Below are 26,673 nucleotides of genomic sequence, written 5' to 3'. Positions count from 1 at the left end.
CAGATCAGAACTAAAGCTTCCCAGGCAGAGAAAACTCAGACATAAGAAGAATGCCTCAGAGACCTCACAAGTGGAGGACTCAGGGAGGGTCCCGATCCCCACAGAATGGGGACAAGGTCAGAGGGATGGTGCACTGGAGGTGACCAGCTCTCCAGAGGACTCGGGAAGAAGCCATGGGTAGCTATGGATGAAGCCACAGGCTCTGGGCCCCTGCCCTCCTCTGCAGGCCACACCCTTTCCCTTTCGATGGACCCTCAGAGAGGGAGCATTTGAATGGGGCATCCTTTGAGAAAGGGACCTAGGTCCCTGTGGATGGACTCTGTCATTCTCCATGGTCCTGAAAAGCAAACGTCGAACGTGTTCTGTGCCATACCCATAAAGCACAGGAGGAGATTTCTAATCTCAGTGACCACGACCCTAGCCAGGGCCCTCTCCTCCCTCTATGCCTCAAATGTAATTTGCACCTTGACCCTTGTCACTGTGTGAACACTGAAGCTTTCTTTGGAGAAGGCACCAAACTCACAGTTGTAGGTAAGACATTTTTCAGGTACTTTTGCAGATCTATCATAGGGAAAAGTGGGTTCAAAGTGGCCTTTTTAGAGTGGCTGTATTCTTATGTGCTAACTATGACTACACCTTCGGTTCAGGAACCAAGTTAACGGTTGTAGGTAAGGCTGGGGGTCTCTAGGAGGGGTGCGATGAGGGAGGACTCTGTCCTGGGAAATGTCAAAGAGAACTGGGGCCAGATTGAGGGAGATGTCATCTCAAGTCCCGGGATTGAGTTCAGAGGAGGCTCCTTGTGAGGGCAAATCCACCCCAGCTTCCCAGAGGCTCTGAGCAGAGTCAGCGCTGAGCCCAGGATGATGGGACAGAAAAGGGAAGGGAAGGATGCCACTCTTCATAGTTCCCTGAGATAGGGGAGCCCAGAGAAAGCCTAATTAATAATAGGTGCATTAATAGGTAATTAACAAGCCACAACACCTCTCTATCTGCTTCACTGAAAGAGGTTTTCTGAGGATTCTTTGTACATTCCTGTGCTGGATTTTATAGGAGGCCACTCTGTGTCTCTTTCTGTCACCTGCCCGGGTCTTGGGCAAGCTCTGGAAGGGAACGCAGAGGGCTGGAAGCAGAGCTGGTGTCTCTGTGAGGGAAGAGTTCCATGAACTCCCACCCTCTGCCTGAATCCCAGCTGTGCTCAGCAGAGACTGGGAGGTTTTGAAGTGGCCCTGGGAGACTGTGTTCTGGAAACACCGTATATTTTGGAGAGGGAAGTCGGCTTACTGTTGTAGGTGAGTAAGTCAAGGCTGGACAGCTGGGAACTTGCCAAAAGGGGCTGGAATCCAGATGGAGCCTTGTCTCTGGGGCTTAGGCTAAAGTGTATTTTTATCAGGAAGACCTATGAGGCAGACAAGGAGGGGACAGCGTCCCTCTCCACTGTTTCATAGACTGCCTGTGTCTAGTTAGTTTTCTCTACTGAGAGATGGGAGGTCAGCTTGGAAGGGGTCACCTTGAGCATCTCCTGTCTCCTGGAAGGGTGCCCGTCTGACCTTACCACCATGGTCCTGCTATTTTTCTCCCTCACACAGAAAGGACACAGAGGAGGGAACTTGGGGGATCACACGGGGCCTAATCACCGCATTTTGGGTTGTACCACCCTCTACCTCCCGGGGTTAAAATTCTACTAAGGAGCAGGAGAGGACCTGGCAGGTGGACTTGGGGAGGCAGGAGTGGAAGGCAGCAGGTGGCAGTTTTCCTCCCAGTCTTTAATGTTGTGCAACTAATGACAAGCTGTTTTTTGGCAGTGGAACCCAGCTCTCTGTCTTAGGTATGTAAAAGACTTCTTTGGGAATAGTGTATCATGAGGTCGGAGTTCCCGGAGGGCTCCTTGGGGAGGGCAGAAACTGAGAACACAGCCGAGAAAAGCTCAGAAAATGTGGGTCAGTGGAGCATGTGGCGAGGTCCCCAGGAGTTCTGTGAGAAAGCAGCTTCTGGAAGGAAGGGCCTGCAGCAGTTCCTCTGGGGTTTGCCACACTCATTATCACTGTGTAACAATCAGGCACAGCATTTTGGAGATGGGACTCGACTCTCCGTCCTAGGTAAGTTGCAGCACCAGGGTGGTAGGGCCATTGTCCTTTGGAGGCAGAGTTTTCTGCTTCTCCTCCCGGCGCTGGTGGAGGGAGATTGAGTAAAGTCTCTTACCCCGTGGGGTTCCACTGAGCTGTGCCTGCCTTCCCTTTCGGTGTGTCTTAGTTGAGTCCTCTATTTCTCTTCTCTAAGTCTTCAGTCCATAATCTGCCTCCTCACTCCCTTCTCAGCTCATCCTCCCTCTTATGTGCATGGCTCTGCCTCTAAGTGTCTTCTTCGTGCCCCTCATGCTCCACCGTATGCTGAGGCCTTCTTCCTAACAGAATTCCTTTAGTCCAGAGCCATGAATGCAGGCGGAGAAAGGCAGCCATCCTGCTGGCAGGGAGCTAAGACCTGCCCTCTGGCTGGAGACCTCCAGGTGGGTTTTATCTAAGCCTCTGCAGCTGTGCTCCTATAATTCACCCCTCAACTTTGGAAACGGGACCAGGCTCACTGTGACAGGTATGGGGGCTCCACTCTTGACTCGGGGGTGCCTGTGTGTGACCGCAATGATCAGTTGCTGGGAAGGGAATTGGGTGTAAGGACGGAGGTCAGGGTCACCCCTTCCTACCTGGAGCGCCGTGCCCTCTCCTTCCTTCCCCGGAGCTCGTTCAGCCTGTTGCTCTGCTGTGTTGGCTGCACTCCCCAGCTGGAGAGCTCCTTGCTTAGTCTTCAGGGCTGGGTGTTTTCACTCTTCTTTTCATTGTTTTCTGGGACTCTTCTCGTCTCTCATTTCTTAGCGGATGTGTTGCTTCACTTTCCCTTTTTAAATTGCGTCTTCTCCATTTTTTCCTTCCCATTCTCACTCCAGTTCTGTATTATTGACTCCATTTGGTGACTACTATCCTCTATGTTAAGATTCTCCCCAGTACCAGCAGCCTCCAGCACAGAACTGTGCTCGTGCCTTTATCTTCCTCCTTCTTTCTTTCTCTACCAGTTGCAGAAGATCCATCTATGTCTTCCTGAGGTAGTTTAAAGGTTCATGAGTCGGGGGGACCAGGCTGGGGAGACAGGTGGTTTCAGGGCTGCTCTCGAGGCCTCCTGAGGGCTGGAGTCTGTGTCACAGCATTGTGTGAGCTGCAGGGAGTCTCTGGGGGGCACTGGTCTTGGCAGGTGTTTGGGAGATAGGTCCGAAGAGAGTGTTACAACTGGAAACTGACATTATCTTAGCAACAGATAAGGTATAAAGAAGACAAAATGGGTAGAAGACTCCACTTACTTAAGCCTCAGAATCTATACTGGAATAATAGGGTAAGGGGCCCCCCAGGAAACCCTAGTATAACCTTTCCCATGCTGGGGAGGAAGCAGAGAGGTGGTGGATTGGGGTTGGGAGGGAATGAAGTCTAGGATGGAGACACAGGCAAGGGTGGAGGAATGGGATACACAGGATCTACCGAAGTGTAGGGGTTGGGCAGACATTCACGCAGGTGGGGACACACACCAAGGAGCTGAGTGGAAAGTACAAATCACCATATTCAAAGGCCTGAGTTCAAGGGGCTGTGGTGGGGGAGGTGTGCAACTTAAAAAGCAACTTAGGCTGTCTCTCTAAGACATATAAACTAACGGACTAACTAATATAAAAATCTTTGGTAAAGGACTCAACTTGTGGTGACAATCCTTTTCATTCCTGCTGCTTATCAGCACTGGGTCACAGGGTTTGCCTTTTTCCAAACCTGCATCACAATTTTCCTATTGAAAACATTTCCCAAATTTGGATAAAGAACACATATCTAGGCTCGCCACATTTCTGCACCAAAAGCTCACTCCCAGGGTTGGAACAGAGCCAAGCAAAGAGCACAGTAAATTGTGGTTTCCTCCACTCCTCATGTATCTTCAGATGAGGACATTCCTTCCAGTAATCCAAGAAATCCTTTCTCTCCTCTGTCAAGCATGTGAAAGGGCCCAGGGCTCTACAGTGTGAGCCTTCTGCTGAAATAGCCCTCAGACTTTGTGGTTTGTTCATACTCAGTGGTAGAGCTTGCACTGCTTTTGAGAATGCAAAGCTTAACTGTGAATGGATTCCAATCCTGGCCAGGCAGGGTCTCTGGACACTCTGAGATAATAAAGGGTTAATCCCACCACCATCAGGTTCCATGGAATTTCAGTCATCCTGGACAAGCTCCCACACCCTCCTGTGCCCCAGGAGAGAAGTAAATGTGGACCATCACCTCAGATATTGACCAGGTTTGGCTCTTTAAAGAAGGTTACATGCAAGAAAACAAAATTGTTTAAAAAGGTGCTGGGCAGGTAGGGGAGTCAGATGCAATGGAAAAGTGTCTTTTCTAGAAAAGAAAAGCTAATTCTAATATGCAGTACTAGCCCAAGAGACAAATATATATATATCTTGATTTAAAAAAGGAAAATTATAATTAGAAAACATCAATTTCATTATTATAATTATGCCACTGTTGACAGTCTCCTACCTAAGATTTTGGCATTAGATAGCCATGCAGCAAGCAAGGCTTTTAAGAATCAAGATACACAGATAAATTATCTGAATAGATGATCAGACAAGCCTCAGAGTAAAAACAGCCAAGACAATCCAGGTATAATGTGGGGAGACAGGAGGCAGTGCACATCCATGGGACAGCACTGAAAGAAGGGGCAAAGTGGAGAGGGAGCAACAGACACTAGGGTGGTGACCCCCAAACAATAAGGACCCAGAACGACATCATTGTGCTTCATTATGGCCCTTCCCAGCCCTCTCTCTCTCATGCACACAGAGCCCCTACCAGGACCAGACAGTTCTCAGGGCAGCCCTGGCCCCAACCCCTCTTCCCTTTCCAGATGACCTGAGCAAGGTGTTCCCACCCACGGTCGCTGTGTTTGAGCCATCAGAAACAGAGATCTCCCGCACCCAAAAGGCCACGCTGGTGTGCCTGGCCACAGGCTTCTACCCCGACCACGTGGAGCTGAGCTGGTGGGTGAACGGGAAGGAGGTGCACAGTGGGGTCAGCACGGACCCGCAGCCCCTCAAGGAGCAGCCCGCCCTCAATGACTCCAAATACTGCCTGAGCAGCCGCCTGAGGGTCTCGGCCACCTTCTGGCACAACCCCCGCAACCACTTCCGCTGCCAAGTCGAGTTCTACGGGCTCTCGGAGGATGACGAGTGGACCCAGCCAAGGGCCAAACCCATCACCCAGAAAGTCAGCGCTGAGGCCTGGGGCAGAGCAAGTGAGTGGGAGCTGGGGGATGCCTGGAGGAGATTGGGTGAGACCAGCTACCAGGGGAAATGGAAAGATCCAGGTAGAGGACAAGACCAGATCCAAAAAGAAAGAAACCAGCACACACCATGAAGGAGACTTGGGCACCTGTGGCTCATTCTTCCCCGAGATTCTCAGCCCAACAAAGCCATGCGGCTGGGTCTCCTTTCTAGTGGCCTGTGTAACTCTCATCTGAATGGTGCCCCCCTAGTCCCCTCAGTGCTGCCACATGTCATGGATCGCAAGGACAATGTGGCTGACATTGGCATGGCAGAGGAAAGGAGGTGCTAGGCAGTCAGAGGAGGCTGGTCTGGGTCTGGGAGTCTGTGCCAACTGCAAATCTGACTTTACTTTTAGTTGCCTATGAAAATAAAGTTTCTTATTTTCCTCCCCTTGCTTTCTTTCAGACTGTGGCTTCACCTCAGGTAAGTAAGCCCTCCCTTTTCCTCTCCCTGTCCCATGGTGCTTGATCTAGAAACAGGGCATGGAGAACTCACAGACACTGGAGGGTGAGGGAGACAAGAGCTACCTGTGCACAGAGATGCTCTGACTTGGAAACTTATTTTTAATGGGAGATGTGTCTTCCAGTTTAAGTTACCAATCTGTTTATAAATTTCTCTCTAGTGAATTAAATGGGTACAAAAATGTCCCCTGATCACTCGTGGAAGGATAGAAAATAAAGTCATCTAAAACAGAGAATCAGTCCTATTCCTACTTCTAGAATTCCTTCAAAAGCTCTCCATTGTCTCACTGTCACCATGGTGATAGAGTCCCAAATTCTAAAGGTCGCACAGGAGACCCAATGATTTTCCCTGCCTCCTTCCACACTCTCCTCACTTCTCTCATCCCTGTCCTTCCTCCCTGCCAACAGTGTCCTACCAGCAAGGGGTCCTGTCTGCCACTGTCCTTTATGAGATCCTGCTGGGGAAGGCCACCCTGTATGCTGTGCTGGTCAGTGCCCTCGTGCTGATGGCCATGGTAAGCAGGAGGGCAGGATGGGGGCAGCAGGCTGGAAGTGACACATTGACACCCCAAGCAACTCAGACCCAGAAGCATAGAGTCCCTGCCAGGATTGGAGCTGGGCAGTAGGGAGGGAAGAGGTTTCATTCAGATGCCTCAGAAGACAACTTGCACCTCTGGAGGATCACAGTGGAAGGTTCATGCTGGGAAGGAGAAGCTGGAGTCACCTGAAAACTCAATGGATGTTGTGACCTTACTATTTGTATGGTCAATGGGCCCTATTAATTCCTCTCAATCCCAACTCCTAGCACTTAATAATCCCCAAAACTTTCTCTTCTGCAGGTCAAGAGAAAGGATTTCTGAAGGCAGCTCTGGAAGTGGAGTTAGGAGCTTCCAACCCGTCGTGGTTTTAATATACATTCTTCTTTCGCCAGTGCTTCTGAAGAGCTGCTCTCGCCCCTCTGTGCATCTCAGTATCTGCCCCCTATATGCTTGTACACCTGCACACTCAGGGCTGAAATCTCCCTAACCCAGGGGGACTCTAGCATCCCTACATGACTGAGCCAATAAAATGTTCTGGTCTGGCCTGACTTTGACTTGTGAGCGTCTGCATAGTTCCTTGGCTGCCTCTTAACTCCCTGTGATTCTCCCCGTTCAATCAGGATAGAAACCAGAGGTATTCGAGGAAAATGGAGACTATTTACATAATAGGGGTGAGGCGCCCACCTTGAGATCAATAGCAGAGATTAATTCAATGTAAAAGGCAGTGATGGAAGGTGAAGAGGTTATCCTAGTACAATCTAGGAAGACACAGATGTTGAGTATAGGAATTTTCTATATCGAACTATACTGTTCTGCCAGGAAAAAAGTTCTCAGAGGAAGAGCCAATCTACACAGGTGTATTCGCCCTCCAGCTGGCCATGTCCCCATGACTAACAAAGCTGGATTCCGTATGCATGACCCACCTTCCTTGCAGCTCTTCCTGAGCACTCCACTCATCCTCATTGGTTCATCAAGTTGATTTCCCAGCTCTGAAGAAGAGATGCTCTGACTTGGAAACTTATTTTTAATGGGAGATGTGTCTTCCAGTTTAAGTTACCAATCCGTTTTTAAATTCCTCTCTAGAATTAAACGGGTGTGAAAATGTCCCCTGATGACTCGTGGAAGGATAGAAAATGAAGTCATCTAAAACAGAGAATCAGCCCTATTCCTCCTTCTAAAATTCCTTCAAAAGCTCTCCTTGCCTCACTGTCACCATGGTGATGGAGTCCCAAATCCTAAAGGTGGCACAGGAGACCCGATGATTATCCCTGCCTCCTTCCACACTCTCCTCGCTTCTCTCATCCTGGAAGCCCCTGAGCTGCTTCTTTCAGGCCATTTTGCACATGCTTTTCTTCCCCGGGGTAACAAAGTACTCTTCTTCCCACAATAACTCCTGTTTAGACTTAAAGGTTTAGCTTCAATGTCTTCCCCTCCAAAAAAGCTTTCTCTGGCCCTTTCTTGCCCCTTCCTTACCTCTTCCTCCCCTGAGACTAGATTAAATACACCCTTTATTTTGCTATCACAGTGTCTTGTATATAATCTTCTTTGCGACACGTCCCACTTGCTGGAAATTACCTCTTTATTTGTCTGACACCCCCAGGGGCTATGAGCTCCTTGTTAACAAGGAGGCATTTTATGATAGTACCCCGGGGCTATGGTATGGCACCTTAGTTCAGTGTAGACACCATATAGGTTATGTTTGAATAAATAAATGAATAAATGAGTGAACCCAAAATGACCCAATCCAGGAGTAATCATCACCATAAGTCCTGCCCAAAGTAGCTGTTATCCTTCAACTTACAGGACTACGCCACACGGTCTTCCCTCTTTATTGCAATACATACATGCATTCAAAGATGTGTGTGCATGTATGCACACATGTGTACATATATGTTTATATTTATACACATGTGCACACATCATTCATTAAACACATATCACTGCAATGTGTTGTCATCAACTTCCAAGAAAATTAAGATACCCAAATTACAGTCCCCAAGAAGTTTACCTGTTCACAGAGAGACTCATTTATGAACAGAAAGAGCCGAATGCAAGTCAATGCTTTGAAAGAGCAACATGAACTGCTTACTAAAACGCAGTCAGAGAGTGGCCCTTAATTTCTGACAGGGATAATCAGGGAAGTGTCTGAGAAGGTGACAATCTCTTCAAAGGAAGAACTGGCCTCAGTTGTTCACTCTAGAGAATGGCCATGCTGGTCAGAGGCAAGAACAAAAGCCCTGATGACATGGTTGGGTACCTCTGGGTACCATTTTGCTGGTTGCAAGGGTCAGAAGTGGGAGTAACCAAAATCAGAGCTGAGAAGGCAGGTCGGTGCCTACCACTCTGGGAATAAACTTACCTCCATGCAACCAGCATGAAACCTGCACATGGTGGTTGTTCACTAAACACTTGTGGAGTAGATGAAGAATATGGAGTTTGGACTTTGTTCAGGAAGCAATGGGAAATTATAGAGGTTTCTGGACTGTTTGCCCTCCTGTGATAAGGTACCATCAACTGCTCTGTGATTTTCCTATGAGCTGCCCTGCCACCCCTCGCTCCTCCCACCCACTTCACTATAAATGCCAGTCTGAGCAGGTGGGCTCAGTGAGCCCCCACCAGGGACACACAATGACATAGATGTTCTGCTCAGGTGATGCATGTTCCAAGGAGGGCCCTCTATACCCCCCAGCATTGCCATCACTGTGACGTTCCTCAAGCCCTTCCCATTTTAATTTTACTGTCTTTGTCTTTTCCAAGCCCCACACAATCAGACTAACCTCTGCCACCTGCGCTTCCTGCCTCTGCCCAGTGGTTGGGGGAGGGGGACTAGCAGGGAGGAAACATTTTTGTATCATGGTGTAACATTGTGGGGGCTGGGGGGGGAGCACGATGGTTCAGGCAGAGGAGGTGCTTTTACAAAAAGCCCTGCCGCAGTAAACATCCCCACTCCGTCCAGGGAATGCAGCAACCAGGCCGGGAGAGGTCTCTGGGGCTGGTCCCAGCTGTGGTCTGGCAGAGGCCCCCAGCCTAGCCAGCACCTGTGCATCTCCCTGTCTAGACTCAGCTTCCCAGGAATGAGAAGGCCAAGACAGCAAAGTGGGATCATCATTCAGCACTTCTAATAAAGTTTATCTTGACAAAGTACTTGCACATGAATTATTAAGAACAGACGAAAACCCTGAGGGAAAGATATTGTCACATTTTTCAGATGAAGAAACTGAGGTCGGAAAGGTTATAGGTCATATAACTAAGAAGAAGCAAGGTCTAGCCTGCAACACTGCCCAACTCCAGCCACTCCAGTGTCACTAATGCCCCTTCAGATTTCAAATCCACTGTATTGTCCCCAAGCCAAGTGGATTTCCCTCTGCAAATGGGTGGTGACCTCATGCAAGATCCAGGTTGCCGTGTCCAGCTAACTCAGACAGGAAGAGATGGGTTCAGGAAAGAGAGGGTTGGTGTGCCCCAGTCTGTGCTAAGGGAGGTGGGGAAGGAGAAGGAATTCTGGGCAGCCCGTTCCCACTGTGCTCCTACAATGAGCAGTTCTTCGGGCCAGGGACACGGCTCACCGTGCTAGGTAAGAAGGGGGCTCCAGGTGGGACAGAGGGTGGGCTGCCCAGCCTGGACGACCCCAGAACCCTGTCCTTAAGGGAGTGGACACTGGGCCATCCAGGGCCCTCCTCGGGGAAAGCGGGGTTTGCGCCAGGGTCCCCAGAGCTGTGCGAACACCGGACAGGTGTTCTTTGGAGAGGGCTCTAGGCTGACGGTGCTGGGTAAGGAGGCCGCTGGGGTCCCGGAGCGCTCCAAGGGGGCGGGATGGGCAGAGGTGAGCAGCTGCCCTACTCTGAGAGGGGCTGTGCTGAGAGGCGCTGCTGGGCGCCTGGGCCGGGGACCCCTGGTTCTGGGTCCTGGGAGGGCGATGGGGCGCTCAGCGGTGGGAAGGACCCAACTGAGTCTGGGACAGCAGAGCGGACGGCGCCAGTTTTTGTCCTGGGCCTCCAGGCTGTGAGCACAGATCCGCTGTACTTCGGCCCAGGCACGCGGCTGACCGTGCTGGGTAAGCGGGGGCGCCCGTGGAAGCCAGGGACCCGGGGAGGGGGCGCTCCGGGACGCCGGGGGTATCGCAAGGCCAGTTTTTGTGTTGGGCCCGGGGGCTGTGAGCCAAAACACTCAGTACTTCGGCGCGGGGACCCGGCTCTCGGTGTTGGGTAAGCCAGGGCCGCCGGGGGACCGGGGGCGGGCCGGCGCTCGGGTTTTTGTGCGGGGCTCGGGGGCCGTGACCAAGAGACCCAGTACTTCGGGCCAGGCACGCGGCTCCTGGTGCTCGGTGAGCGCGGGCTGCAGGGGCGCGGGCGGCTTGGGTCTGGTTTTTGTGGGGTGCCCCCGGGCTGTGCTCTGGGGCCAACGTCCTGACTTTCGGGGCCGGCAGCCGGCTGACCGTGCTGGGTGAGTTTCCGCGGGGCCACCTGGGCGGCGGGGTCCGGGGGGAAGGCGGCGACGGCGGCAGCGGCTTCACGGCACCCGGTCCCCCTGCCCTGAGCTGGGAGACCTGGGTTGGGTCCCCCGGGTGGGCAGGAGCTCGGGGAGCCACGGGGGTTTGCGTGCGGGGCTGCGCCTCTGTGTTCCTACGAGCAGCACTTCGGGCCGGGCACCAGGCTCACGGTCACAGGTGAGATTCGGGCGTCTCCCCACCTTCCAGCCCCTCGGTCCCCGGGCTCGGAGGGCGGACGGGAGTTGGAGGAGCTGAGAACCTGGGGTCTGCTCTGCAGCGTCACCTTCCCGCTCCTGGGGAAAGACTGGGGAAGGGGCGGGGGTCCGGGGGGTTGCTGCTCAGAGTCCGGGAAGGTGGGCAGAGGACGACCACTTTTAATGTTTTCTTTCTGGGGTGTTTAGAGAGAAGGTGAGCGATGGAGGAGAGGATTTGTTAGGTGTCTGGGAGAGGCGAGGCTGGAGAGGACCAAGGGAAAGGCTGGTTTGGGGAATGGGTAGGAGGGGGTGTAACTGCTACTCAGAGGCAGAAAGAGCTGGGCGGGCTGGGAACCGCGCGGGTGGGCAAGGGTCAGCACTGCGGGCGGGCGGGTGGGTGTCAGGGGACAGAAATCCTGCAGCTGAGGGTTCAGTAGAACAGAGAAGAAAAAGCTGAGAGGTCAAAGAGAGAGATGAACATAAGTCAGCAAAGAAAAAATTCAAAGTTTACTGCTTAGCAGTGTAGATCTATAATTCGACTTAAAACTCCTGTTCCTGGTTCCTCTTCTAAGCCAGAGACCCCTGAGTGCAGGGTGAGGGCACAGCGTTCCTGTGCTTGCCCATGGGCTGGTCAGCAAAGAGGTGCTAGCCTGAGAGTGGGGCACATAACCTCAGCCACTGGGGTACACTTACCGCCCACCACCCGTGTTGCTCCCTCCCCTGTCCTGAAATCTCCCTTTATCACACGAAGTCTTCTAGGTTGAACAGCTCAGATGTTCAGGGAGTTCATTTTCCACAAACACACATTAAAATGCAGATATTTTTGCCTGCAAGATGAGGAAAATTCTCTGGAAGATTTTGGGCCCTGAGAGCTGCAAAGGGACCCTACACATCACCTGCTGATGACTGCCGTGAGGCCAGAGAAGAGAACTCACGATAGTGGGACATTCACCTGCACTATTTGTAGTTAGGCTGTCATTAAGCTGGGTGGACTGGGGCTCAGCTACAGTGATGTGTATCCAGAGAAAATGTGGGGTTCCTGCAGTCAGCTGGGGTGCAGAAAAGACCCTGACTTTAGAACCAGATGAAGGCTGAGTTGAACCTCTGGCTCTTTTGTGATGTGGTTACCTCGGGCAAATTAATGTGTGAACCTCAGTTTCCTCAACTATAAAATATAGTGAACAATACCTACCACTTACTATTGCTGTGAAGAAGAAAAGAGGATCAACATGTAGAGTGCACAGATTATTGATGTAATTCAGTGCTCCTTTTCCCCATCCTCCCCTAGGAGGTGACTGGGGAGGCAGGAGCAGGGTCAGCCCAGTGCCAAAGAACAGGCAGGAGTGTGGAAATGGAGTAAGGCTGTGTCTATGTCAGAGGTGGGTTGGGAAGAGGTGAGACAAACATTACAACTTTGCCTAAGGTGAGTGCAACCCACAGGTAGAGCACAGGCAAACAGCAGCTCACTAGTGCACACACTTAACACCAGCAGCTCACTAGTACCCACACTTACACCAGCAGCTCACTAGTACACACTTACACCAGAAGCTCATTAGTACATGCACTTACACCCACAGCTTGCTAGTACATACACCAGAAGTTCACTAGTATACACTTACACCAGAAGCTCACTAGTTCACACACTTACACCCACAGAGACATGCCCCACACCACAGGGACTTACAAACACTGAAGGAGAATTGACTCTGCCCTCATGTACAGATAGTGTGTTGGTTATAGTGAGGGGTAGCTAGTGTTCACCATGCCCATTGCATCAATAACTATTCTACAGAACAGCACACATGGTCAAGGGACATTTTTAATTTTTACAATGGGAACTGGGTGTTTGCTAAATGAAGGGATCAAAGGAGTGCATTCTGGAGGACTGGTAGACTCCCAGAGCTAGGGTTTTTGAGATGAAAGTGAAAATAAGCAGGCTGAGAGCAGAAAGAACAAAAGTTCTGCAGATGGAAGTTAGGATATTACCATTTCAGCCCCAGCTCAGCAAGTAAAGACTCACAAGCATAATAGTAACTAACTAGCAAGGTAGGAGTTGTGGGGTGGGAGGGAAACTGACATGATGGGAAGCAGGACCAGCTCAAAATGAAAATGCGGGGGCTCTTGTTAAAAAACGACTTAGGATTTTGAAAAGGTGACAGAAGAGCACTAAACCAAGCAGGGGGCCCTTCTAGCAGGAGGCCCCATGGGGACCCAGAAAGAAAGTCACATCCATAGCCATGTGAAGAAATGTCAGAAGGAATTTTCTCCATGGTCTAGGAGATTCGGAATAGGTTCTCCTAAGAATGGTATTTCTTCATTTTAACAGAGCTGCTCAGAAATGAAAAATAATCCCAAAACCTAAAATGCAATAAAATAAATAAATGGGAAAAAAATAAATAAATAAAATAAAATAAAAAGAAAATTATACAATTTGAACACGTGGTTAGTACATTTATAGATTTGGTCACTTTGTTGATAAAGGGAATTAACAGCATTATGTAAAAGTTGATTTTTTAATAAAATGAGCATATTAGCTTTTCAAAAAAAAATAATAATCAATGGGAAGAAAAAGAAAAAAAACAAGATGAGCAGGAGGGCAGGCTCCTAAGAACTGATTCAGCCAAATGAGAAAGGTCTTCAGGGATTAAAGGGGATGCATTCACATGTCATCCCTAAGAATCTATAAAGAAGATGCTCAGGACAGGAACTGTATCAACACAACTAGTAGCAAGAAGTTACTCTGATAATATAAGACGTTTATTTGGGAAACTTGCTAGTAGAAAAAAAATACGAATAATATTTGGATGCAAAGGGACACAGAAGGTTGAAGAGTCCCTAATTTTGAAATAAAGGGAGATTACTATCTGTCTGAGCTGAGAAAACTTAGGGGTACTTGGAGGCAGAGGGATGAGTAACATGACTTCATGCACAACAAAAAGAAAAAACCTCACATTCTCATGAATACACTGTAAAACCAAAGGGTGTCCTCATGTGAATGCAAAAGCATGCCATCTGTAAATCTAAAGAAAGCCCCCATTTCCAAAATGTCTCCCTCATCCCAGATTCCCCTTCATTCCTGAGCACCTTAGATTTGATACAAATAACCTGCTTGGGAGGGGGCTTTTTGAATGCGTATGTAATTTAACCTTCACACACGTTCTGCAAAGTCAGTGTGGTGATTCTTACTTCACAAGCAGAAAAAAGGTGATAGGAATTGCTGTCTTAAAAGTCTCATTGGTGGACAAAGTTCTAGGATTTGGATCTTATTTTTTCAGATTCTAATCCTTTGCTCCAGTCAAAAAACCACCACATAAAATGGTGAGAAGTAGGCAGGAGAGTTTTTATTGATGGAGAGGAAATCAAATAACGTCAATGAAGAGACATTGCCTAGAATGTTAGGGAGTACCTAATTGGGTGATGGACAGAAAATGGACAGTGCTGACCCATAGGGTGGATGCAAAAGACAGGCAAGGAAGAGGCAGAAAAATCAGAGAGGAATAGGCTGGTGACCCCAAAGCAACGAGGACGTAGTACAACATAATTGTGCTCCATTATGGCCCTTCCCAGCCCTCTCTCTCTCATGCACACAGAGCCCCTACCAGGACCAGACAGTTCTCAGGGCAGCCCTGGCCCCAACCCCTCTTCCCTTTCCAGATGACCTGAGCAAGGTGTTCCCACCCACGGTCGCTGTGTTTGAGCCATCAGAAACAGAGATCTCCCGTACCCAAAAGGCCACGCTGGTGTGCCTGGCCACAGGCTTCTACCCCGACCACGTGGAGCTGAGCTGGTGGGTGAACGGGAAGGAGGTGCACAGTGGGGTCAGCACGGACCCGCAGCCCCTCAAGGAGCAGCCCGCCCTCAATGACTCCAAATACTGCCTGAGCAGCCGCCTGAGGGTCTCGGCCACCTTCTGGCACAACCCCCGCAACCACTTCCGCTGCCAAGTCGAGTTCTACGGGCTCTCGGAGGATGACGAGTGGACCCAGCCAAGGGCCAAACCCATCACCCAGAAAGTCAGCGCTGAGGCCTGGGGCAGAGCAAGTGAGTGGGAGCTGGGGGATGCCCGGAGGAGATTGGGTGAGACCAGCTACCAGGGGAAATGGAAAGATCCAGGTAGAGGACAAGACCAGATCCAGAAGAAAGCCAGAGTGGAGAAGGTGGCAGGATCAATGTTCACAGGGTCAGCAAACCACAGTGTGCACTTTCTCCCCAAGAAGCATAGAGGCTGAACGGGGCACCTCAAGATCATTCTTCCCCCAGATCCTCACACCTTAGAGCTCAGCTGACAGGTCCCCCTGAGGACCAGCCATACAGGTCAGCATCTGAGTGGTATGTGTCCCATCCCCTTCTGCGGTCCTGGTTTCTTAAGATCATAGTGACCATGTCTCTGGCAATGGACCAGCATGAGAGAGACGGAACCAGGGCTATCAAAGGTGGCTGACTTTGTACTATCTGACATGCATGTGTTCATGGCCTGTGAGTCCATGACCTTAAAGTCTGTAATGGAAGTCTCAGTGTCCTCACAAAGCAGCATTCTCTCATCCATTTTTCTTCCCCTGTTTTCTTTCAGACTGTGGCTTCACCTCTGGTAAGTGAGTCTCTCCTTTTTCTCTCCATCATCTCTGCTCTGGAACCAGGGCATGGGGAATCCACAGACACGGGGGCATGAGGGAGGCCAGAGTTACCTGTCCACAGCTACCTACATGCTCTCTGTTCTTGTCAACAGTGTCTTACCAGCAAGGGGTCCTGTCTGCCACCGTCCTGTATGAGATCTTGCTAGGGAAGGCCACCTTGTATGCCGTGCTTGTCAGTGCCCTCGTGCTGATGGCCATGGTAAGGAGGAGGGTGGGATCAGGCAGATGATGGGGGCAGGGTATGGAACATCACACATGGCCATAAGGGAATCTCAGCGTAATATATCCTGTCATGTCAATGAAACCATAATGGACTACTAGGCTGGGGAGAAAATGCAGGGAATCTGAGAGAATGCATCACTGGAGGATGGAGAGAACCAGCGAACCCTACTCAAATGAAGCCTCAGAGCCTGCCTCCTCTGCCCTACTTCTGCTACTTCATAGGCCCTGAGACTCTGAAGATGTCCTCTCTTTTGCAGGTCAAGAGAAAGGATTCCTGAGGCCAGCTCCAAAAAACCATGCGGGGTCATTCTTCATCCTCACCCAGGATTCTCCTGTGCCAGCACCCAATCTGTGTTCCTAAAAGTGATTCTCTCTCTGCTTTTCATCTCCTCCTTACATGAATACTTCCCTCTTTCTTCTGCTTCCCTGATGATTGAGCTCCCAACCCCCACGTTTGAAATAGACTAAACAAATAAAAATGGTGTTCTGGGCCTGGTTGCGTTTCAGGAGTGTCTGTGGAGTTCTGCCCGTCGCTGACCTACTTCTGATTTAGGGAAAGCAGCACCCTCTTGGGCATCCAAAGTGACTAGCCCTCTTTCTCTCCACCCAGTGTTGCTTTCTTTTGTTCATCCTGATGGAGGTTCTCAAACGCCATGTCTGTATCGAGGCATTCTGGGTCCCCACTGGAGGGTTAGTCTGAAGGGCAATGGCTGGGCTCTGGAAAACCAGCAAGTTGAGGACAGAGAGGAAGGAACACAGCAAACCATAACGCCTTGCCCAGTGTAGGACAGAGGATGGGTGCAGACCTATGAGTTACAATGTCCAGTCATTTCCCAATTCCAGATTCAAGTGTCATATGTTACACCTTTAGTTTCATTCATGCACAGTCTTTTTTTTTTGATAAAATACACATTTATTAGAAATTTTTCAGCAGCATAATTTCCAGTTGTTTATCTAATCAAAGTACATTTCAAAGTAATTACAATCAGCCTTCAAAATATGAGCAACAAATATTTTGAGAAGGCTGGAATAAAATAATCAGTAGTATGTGTTTCATTCATCCATCCATCCATCCATCCATCCATTCATTCATTGTTTAACAAATGTGCAATATTAGCACAGAGAGCCAGGAATGCTATTTGCCATGGGAAAGTGTGTATTCCTGCCATGGTTCCTGTTGCGGAGACTATACCTGCCCACTATTTAAGAGAAGAGCTGGAAGCTGGGCACAGTGGCTCATGCCCGTAATTCCAACTACTCAAGAGGCTGAGGTGGGAGGATCACTTAAGCCCATGCACAGTCTTAACACCTCCAGCTTACCTTGTTTCGGGATTTGGGCTTAAAATCAAGTGCTACTCTGCATGTCTAGGTTTAAATACTAGAGAAAGCAGAGTTGAGACAACTGGTATGTAAAGCCTGGGGATGAACGACTTCCTGGGAGCAAGGCACCCCAAATTAGGAGCAATGGGATGCAGAACCCAGTGGGAGCTGAAGGGCTATGTGCAGAGTAGCCCTTCCAATGGGCTTCTTTGCTTGACGGATGGAAACCAAACCACTCCAAACACAGGGTGTTAAGTGCTCCTACTTGGGCAAAGACAGTTATCCCGCCAAGGTAAATTCTGCATACAGACTGAATTCATTTTGGTAAAACACTACATGGAGGAAGAGGAGGAATGGGATTAAAGAAAAAGAGGCCTAGAATGGTGAGAGGGGCTGAGAGAGGTCACGTTGAAGGTAGTTGAGGAAGACCATCAGGGGCAAGAAGTGAAGTCTGAAAGCAGAGGAAGGGTGGGAAAGAGGAGGGAGCCCTATGTTGAGAGCCTGCTTGCTTCAGGCCTTGGGCTGGACACCACTACCTGTGCTGTCTGCACCTGCACAATCATCCCAGAAGCAGGTGTTATTTTCTCCACATTATAGATGTGGAAACTGAAGATTACAATCAAATAACTTATGAGTGGTGAAACTGTGGCATGTTCTGCTGAAGATGGCAATTCTGGAAGCTTTTCCCAAGTAGTGGCCAGGATGATCCTAGAGCAGCTTCTCCCAAACTCCAGGCAGGAACCATGGTAACACGCTGAACACACCTCGATGCTTTGGTGTATTAGTTTCCCAGGCCTGCTGTAACAAAATACCACTGGTGGGTTTAAAACAATAAAAATTTCTTCTCTCCCAGTTCTGGAGGCCAAAGATTCAATATCAAGGTGTTGGCAGGCCATCCTCTATGACAGTTCTAGGGGAGAATCCTTTCTTGCTTCTTCCCACTTCTGATGGCTTCTGGCACTCCCTGGCTTGTGCCAGCATTGCTGCAATCTCTGCCTCTGTCTTCACATGGCATTTTTCCCTGTGTCTCTGCATTTAAGCTCCCCTTTCCTTTCTCTTTTCAAGGCGTGGTCATTGGATTTAGGACCCGCCCTAAATCCAGAACAATTTTATTGAGAAATCTTAACCAATTACACCTGCAAAGTCCCTATTTCCAGATAAGGTCCCATTCTGAGTTTCTGAGTGGGCATGAATTCTGGGGGAACACTCTTCATCCCACTACAGTGGGGATCCTGGAACTAGAGAAGAGGGTTCTCTGGTGGCAGCTTTCAAAGACCAAGAAAGGATGTGCCCATGGCAGGGATGGAGCCCAGGAAATCCATCACATGCCGGTCACTTCCATCAGTCGTAACTGACTCTAGATTGCTCAAACTGCAGTACAGTATTTTGCTGGCTCTTGTTGTTGCATATGTGCTAATTTGTTTTTATATTGGATTGAAAAGCTTAAAACAAGGGAGACAGGCTTTAGGTTGTAGACCAGCATTCACAAAACATGCTTCCCACTCCTCAGCCTGCATGGAGGCAGCAAGCATATCCTTGTGGCTCCTCACAAAGGTAGGACAGGAGGATAAGCAGCTGAGGGAACAATAGGGAGAGCAGAGTTGTGGGGGCCAGAGGACGCAGGCTGGCACTGGGATGTTGGAGGACAGTGGTTTGTGTGGGCAGAGATGTGAGAGGCTGAGCAGCTGCAGTGCAAGATCAGAGTGGAGGTGGGGAGGGGAAACACCTCGTATAAGAAAGATGGTGTATGTTGGTTTGGTGGCCATCATCCTGGGGATGTAAAAAGTGGAGGCATTAGCAGGTGGGAGGAGTTTCTTGTTGGTACCCTAGAGTTTGCAACCAGACCAAGGTGAGGAATAGAAAAGTCTCCTCTGGAGGATAAAAGGCCACATTCATTTTACCCTCTCAGTCCAGGGTAATTGACAGAGTTGGAGAGAGCTTCAAGCTCCATCTGGTCCTCCCAACACCCTAGTTGACCCAGGGCAGGTTCCTCTTCCCAAGTCTTTACAGCCATTTTCTTGTCTCTCTCAAACAATACCAGGCCATCATTCAGCACACGTGCGCTGTGACATGAATCTCTTCTGCCTCTACCTGCCTTTTTCTCTAGAATTGAAATGGATTCTTCTGGGCCGATTCTGGGCATCTTCTCCATTCTCAGGTAACACTGAGCAATGGTGAGCTCGATGTAGGGCAATCACATAACTTAGTGTGAGAATTGAGACATCATTGAGAACGAAAGGGGCCACTAGCCAGGTGGGATGCTGGAGCAAGAAGAGTGAAACAGGAGTGGTCAAAAGCCCCCCCTCCCCTGCAGTGGACAGGCTCTGAGGGAGTTTCTGGGTGCAGCATTATTTCTGCAAAGGGAGGCACTAAAGGGACTCCATATCAACCTGGACTCACTGACTGGTTCAAACCTCAGGGCTGACCTAAGCATCATCCTATTAAGAAACTATGTGGACAGAATATAGGGCAAGGTGGGGGCAACAGCATCCTACACAGTTAACACCCAGTGCAGAGCAAAGCATGCTTACTTATTGAAGAGGTTTACAAGAAAAGTATCTCTGGAAGAATGCCTGGGGTACCCCACGTTCTCGCCAGACTTACCATGGGGTAGCTCTTAAAGAGAACTTTACCTGTGACCTTTACAGATTTATTTGGTAATTGGGAAGGAAAAAGGGGTCATCCAACTATTATGCAATAAAAAAAAACTTCTTTGTGGGGTAACTGGGATTCCATGGGCATCCCAAGGCTCCAGTCACCATCACTTCCCTAGAGGAAGAATCTTCCCATCAGCACCAGTATCCATAGATTTCGTACTACTAGCTCATTGCTGGGCTACATAAGGTTGGGGAGTGGGGATTGCTGGGAGCTGCTGGGACCATCCAAGAGAAAAAGGATTTTCTCTCCAGGGAGTGAGTTCATAATAAGAGTTTGAGATATGGGCAATGGATTCTAATAGATATTAACGTCTCTATTTCCTGCCCCAAGCCATTTCTTCATTTTTCTTCTGTAGTGACCCAGAAAGGAGGGGCGGAGATGGACTGACATCAGCCCCAACAGTGTGTGACACACAGCCCCAAATGTCCTATAGAGGAGAATCTTTGTGAGGTTTTTCTGGTTATAAATGGATGTGGGAATGAAATATTGGTGCTTTGAGACCTCTGCTGAAGCTGCAGTGTGAAAAGAAAAATGTGTTCATGCCTACACATATTTTCATTTAGGGGTGTTGGGAGATGCTGGGAGAGATCATGGGAATGGCTAAAACCCACAGGTGAACTCAGCTTTGCCATGAACCCAGGAGTGAATCCATGTTCTGCTTCTCTGCTAACATCTTAGACTCATCACCAGGTTCACTTTTACCATGTCCCTGGAAATTCCCCTATGCCATATAAGAAGACTCATAGTATAGAATGGCATGAAGCATAGCCAACAGGTTTAATCACAGTTTACTTCAATTGCTTGTGGCAAACTCCCGTGGCTTCCAAAAAGGTGATTTCTGAGCCTTGGGACCCCATAATCTAAGACTTTACCCAACCCATCTAGACACAGTATATTCCCTGCCTTATTCTATTGTTGAATATTCTTTCCTTCCATCCAGAAGCTTTTCTTTTCTTGCTCTCTGTGTTTGTAAATTTGAAGTTTCTTTGTTCTTTAACATCCCTACATCTCTGCCTGTCCTTAAGATGTACTGTGGCAGAACTTGGTTTTTCCCTGAATCATCTCCCTCCAATAGACAAGATATTTTCTATTCACCATCCTCTCCTCCTACAGACTCAACAACATGTCTTTCTTCCCACCTCTATCCACAGCCTTTACCTCTGCTGCAGGTAGACTCCAGAGAGGGCATCTTGGGGAATATGGGGTCCCAGAAATGAGTGAATTGCTTCTATAGGTCAGCAAAAAGATCTGAAAATGAGCCTATACCTGTGACTATTTCCAAAGGATTTTCATCAGCTTGCTCTGCAGCTGATCTCAACTGCCCTCTGTGAGTATGAGCATTTAATTCACTCAACATGTAAAGCTAATTCTCAGCTCCTTTTTGCTGACCTACAGTTGCTATTCACTTATCTCTGGGACCCCATATTCCCCCAAAAGCCCTCTCAGGTGTCTACATGCAACACAGCTCTCATATTCAGGCAAGAACCCATAAATCTGTGAGAGACAGAATCATTAGAAACTTTAAAACTTGAGTTTTCAGAATGGGGAAAAGCATGTAGTAGATGGATGGAAACAGTATCATAGCCAAGAAGATGTTTTAATGCAGAGACCTGGGTTTAAGCCTTAGTTCTGACATTTATCAACCATGTGACCCCGGGCAAGTGACCACCTCTGAGACTCAGTTTTCCTTTCTGTAAAATGAGCTCGATCACAACCCCAACTTCATAAGGTGGTTTTATCTTATTGAACCCACAAAACATGCAAAGCTTTTAGAACAATGCCAGCAAGTATTAGGTGCTATTATAACTACGACCAGCCTGCAGATTTTTTTCAGGCTAAACATTTCCAGTTTTCTCAGTTTTGTCATTACAAGGCACAGCTTTGAACGCGTTCTACTTTCCATAGCCCAACCGCTCCCGTCTGAAAACATTAAAGTTTGTTTTCATCCTTCTATCCTTTTAAAAGTGTGTTGCACAGGACCTGATCCAGCACCAGGTGGGTTCTGACCTACATAGAGTAAAGGGGGAAATTTGCCTCCTCTTTCTCAATATCATATACATTAGTTGGTTCCATTAGGACAATTTTTCAACTTTCTGTACTCTCATCATCCCACTGACCCACAGAGCTCACTTTGACTCACACGCTGTTGTTTTTCACATATACTTCTTGTTAGCCACCTATTCCCCTTCCTGTGTTCATACAGGTGGTTTTCTGTTTGGTGGGGGGAGGGAGAGAGAGAATGTGTTTAATTCTACGATGCATGCTTATTCAGCTCATCTCTCCAACCTCTCAAGATTCTGCAGGATTCTAATTCTGTGTTTCATTATATTTATGCCTCTATCCTCATGCCGTCTCAGGTACGATCATCTTGCCTGATTTATTCTTATACGAGTGATTCATAAAATTCATAGCAAGATCACAGCTTCACATAGAGCCCACATTCCCCAAACCTTGTCTGAGGTCCAGGAGCTGCTAAAACACAGAGAGTTCGCTTCTGGTTCTCCTCTGGCCCTGGCTGCATGGCTCTGAACAACTCATTTTTATTCTCTGGGCTTATACATCCTCCTCTGTGATATGAGCACATTGGGTAAAGTGATCTCTAAGAATCTTCAAACTCTGCTCTTCAGATTCCGTGATTGAAAGCCTGCAGTCTCTGAAGTACTAAGAGGATGGTAACTCAGAGAAGCTAAGTTCTTCCTGGCCTCAAATCATACGCCTCTGTGACATGGTCTCAGACTGTCTGACAGGGGAAGGGGACGGCACGGCACTGGCACAGTTAGTAAGAGTCACTTGGAGCCCCGACACCTGTTCCCTGGTCCTCCTCCAGCAAAGAGGTCTAGGGCCATGAATGAGAAGAAAATTGTGTTAAAAAGGACAGTGGCCCTGAAGTCAAAAGGTGGGAAGTAATCAGACTCAGGTTGGGGTCTTTTAGGTTATAGCTGACAACTGGGGAAGGGATTGGGGTTCTGAGCCCAGTGCTGGTTGCCAGGCTGTTTTATCTCTGAGTAACATCAGCACCAAGTCACAACAGCCACCTGCCCTAGCTCCATCTCTCAGAGTCACAACAGGATGTGGTTTGACATTTACTGGGTCCTACATCTGGGGTGCCTGTGAAAGTCACTCCCTCCACCCACCCACCTTCAGAGCATCACGAGAACCACACTCACCGCATCCGGCACCCAAACTCCACCTATGCTGCTGTTTCTAGCTGGGCTTCTGGTTAGCATCCTGGCAGTAGAAATAGAACTACAGAGGGGAGGGGACAGGGTCTCTAGAAGGGAATCTAGGTATCCCAGCTCCGTGTGCAGGCATCCCCTCCCCCAACACATCTTTACACCTGCTGGAGGTTATGCACAAGATCAGAGGCCACAGTGGCACCATGAAGATAGTGGAGGATGAAAAACAGCTGCCATAACTGTTGTGACCCAGTTGGGATCCCGCTGGCCCCACATCACTCAGGCAACTCTCTCTTCCCACCTGCCCCCCAAGCTCCCTTCCACCTCCCTCCACATGTATCCTCCCACTTCCTTCCACTCATGTAATGAGAGGTGCTGATGAGTCACAGGAGAGGAAGCCCTAGATAACCAACAGACTGCAAAACGGACAGTCCCTGGATGGCTGAGCCAGTGTCTGTGCGCTGCATTGACTGGCTCCCCACAGTTCTATCCTCTGGTTGCTAAAGCCTGTAAGGTCTGTGTGACGAATATTTTCTAACACAACTTAGAAGAACATAATGCAAGACAGAATGAAAAACCAGAGAGACAGAAACCCCCAAGGGAGTAGGAAGTGACCAGGAATGTAATAGGTCAAGGGGTTGTAGCATTCTTATCCCAAACCACAGAATTCTGGGCAAAAATAAGAAGTCGCCTAATTTTAGTGTTACCAGCTTCCCAACCCTGGGCATTCCTCATCTTCCTCAAGCTGTCCAGAGGCCCCAGGGTGACTCCCTATAAGTCCCATGGGTGGCTGAGGTCTATTTAGAGGGAGCTTATAAGGGTATAAGCACCCAAGAAGCTTATAAGGGTATCTCCTTATAAGCTCCATGGGTGACTGAGGTCTGTGTGAAGCATCTTGGGGACAGTGTCTCTGGCCACCAGCATGTGGCCCTGAATCTTCCATGTGCAAGTGGCCAGGGAATGAGATGCATGGAAATAGTCATCCTGGCACATCCTCAAAATCAGATCAAAATCCTGGAAGCTCTCCTAGAAAAGAGACAGCCTCGTCTGATTAAAGAGGCAAGTAAGTTTGATGAATTCCTGGCAAGAGACGGCATGTCTGAGCAGGACCGGCCATCCTAAAGTGCTTTCCTTTGTCCCCTGGAACTATAATGACTGTGGACTTCTGAGTCCTAGATAGTAACAGTTATAGGAGTGAACAATCATGCATGAATAGGGGCAGATAACACAGAGGCTGTTAACTTGTTTTGGTGAATTTAGGTGGTTTTCAAGCCTCTCCTTCAATGCCCAGCTGTCTCCAGGATGCTCTCTGCAATGATCAGGACTTTTTTTGTTTGTTTGTTTTCAGATTCTCTAGAACCTACAACATTCACATAAACCTGAACATTTCTATACAAACTGACTCTCTTGCTTGCAACGTCCTTTGGCTTATGTAACTATTAGCCTTCTAAAGAGCTAAACCTAGCTAAAATTGTATGTCCTTTGTGAAGTTTTCCAGAATGTTTGCGGTATGTTACAAGAAGGAAAAATCCGCCTCAAATCTCTACCGACTCCACTTGTCTAGTGGTGATGGCCTGAGACATTCCTCTATTAAGAAGGATTCTGTAGCTGCAAAAAGCCCTACAGAAAAGACCAGTGATCATCATCTGAATAGGCAGAGCAGAGGGTTCTAGTTTCATGGTTTTGCCATCCAAACATGTTTAGCATTTTAAATATTAATATTTATTATATTTCTCTAGTTTATGATTTAAAATTTTTTAAATAAGTTTTTTTCTTGGGTAAGTTGTAGTGAAAATAATCTTGTAAGCTTAAGGGGAGGAAAATAATGCCTATTGAAAATTAGAGTTTGTAGTAGGGCTTTATAAACAGCATCTCATTTAACACGCTTAACAATTCAGTGAGGCACATTTTATAGGTGAGGAAAAACTTGAAAGCTAGTAAGACTAAATAACTAGGTCAAGTTCATAACAACTAGCAAATTTAGACTCAAAAAATCAAGTGCTATGACTAAATCATGCTATGACTATGTCCAACACCATCTTGAGTATATTTTATTTTTCTTTTAAATCCCCCAAATGGTTCACTGTGTCCAGCACACAATAGCTGCTAAATACATAGTTGATCCTTAAAGTGCAATAGAGACCCTTGGACATGATTCCATATGTTCTTGATTACTTTGTGTCTACGTCTCAGATTTTTCACTTCAGAGTAAATGATACTGGAAATATGCACGTCTGGATTGATCCAGGTTAAGTGATGCCCTGAACAGAGTATTTTAAGACATCTTGTGCCCCCTCGTGGAGGCGAAGTGACATTAGAAAGAAAATCTTTTTCTTTTTCTTTTTTTTTTTTTTGTTTTGTTTTGTTTTGAGATGGAGTTTCACTCTTGTTGCCCAGGCTGGAGTGCAATGGCGCGATCTCGGCTCACTGCAACCTCTGCCTCCTGGGTTCAAGCGATTCTCCTGTCTCAGCCTCCTGAGTAGCTGGGATTACAGGCATCTGCCACCACACCCGGCTAATTTTTGTATTTTTTACTAGAGATGGGGTTTCTCTGTGTTGACCAGGCTGGTCTCGAACTCCCGACCTCAGGTGATCCACCCGCCTTGGCCTCCCAAAGTGCTGAGATTACAGGCGTGAGCCACCGAGCCCATCCAGAAAGGAAATCTTTTTAAGAACAAGAAGGGATGGGGATGAGGAAGGAAGCTCGGTTGCCAAGGTAACCATGAACCTCTTCCCAGCCATCTACATCAGCCCTTTCCTCTCCTTGATTTCCATCCAAGTGATTTCTCTCTTTTTTTAATTTATTTATTTTACTTTTTAAAAATTTATTTATTTTACTTTAGGTGCATACTATATCTGGCATTTCTCCCCATGTTATCCCTCCCGACCCTCCCCTCCCTCCTCACCCCCCGCTGTCTCTCCCCTACCCCTCCAACTGCCCCCAGTGTGTGATGCTCCTCTCCCTGAGTCCACATGTTCTCGTTGTTCAACACCCACCTTTGAGAGCTCAACCATTACACACACTGTCCTCTTCTTTGTCCTCAGTCTTGCGTATTTCTTGTATCACCATCTGTCCCTCTGTTCCCTCTTTGCTACCGAGGAAGGGCTAGAAGAGAGTACAACAGGAAATTTTTTAAAACCTAAAACCCAAAACATCATCAAAATAATTTCTAAGTGCATGTTTCCTTTCTTCGGGTTTTTGGTTTTGTTGTTGTTATTGTTGTTGCTGTTTTTGAGATGGAGTCACTCTGTTGACCAGGCTGGAGTGCAGTGGTGTGATCTTGGCTCACTGCAACCTCCACCTCCCAGTTTCAAGTGATTCTCCTGCCTCAGCCTCCCAAGTAGCTGGGACTACAGGCACCTGCCACCATGCCCAGCTAATTTTTGTATTTTTAGTAGAGATGGGTTTCATCATGTTGGCCAGGCTGGTCTCAAACTCCTGACCTCAGGTGATCCACCCGCCTTCACCTCCCAAAATGTTGGGATTACAGGCGTGAGCCACCACGCCCGGCCTGAGTGCATGTTTCCTGTACTAAAGAAACCACACTTCTGCCTCGAACAAGAACAGTCTCCTCAACATCTTGCCTCTTTGCCTGACTCACAGCCTGAGGTCTAAGCTCCCCCAGAATTTCTAGTCTCAGCAGAAAGATC

The 26,673-nt window shown here is 48.4% G+C and overlaps 1 gene segment (V, D, J or C); it reads left to right on the top strand.

The window, feature by feature from the left end:
* Positions 1 to 1,320: 1,320 nt before the first annotated feature.
* On the top strand, positions 1,321 to 6,883 carry LOC116527966. The segment is given in 5 exon segments: positions 1,321 to 2,096; positions 4,912 to 5,298; positions 5,735 to 5,752; positions 6,199 to 6,305; positions 6,630 to 6,883. Coding segments are annotated over 5 exon segments (771 nt in total).
* The last annotated feature ends 19,790 nt before the right edge of the window (positions 6,884 to 26,673 follow it).

This window comes from Sapajus apella, unplaced genomic scaffold (genome assembly GCF_009761245.1).
Source record: "Sapajus apella isolate SASKATOON/1434 unplaced genomic scaffold, GSC_monkey_1.0 scaffold56, whole genome shotgun sequence".
NCBI classification, from domain to species: domain Eukaryota; kingdom Metazoa; phylum Chordata; class Mammalia; order Primates; family Cebidae; genus Sapajus; species Sapajus apella.
This window is presented reverse-complemented; position numbering and strand designations above follow the sequence as displayed.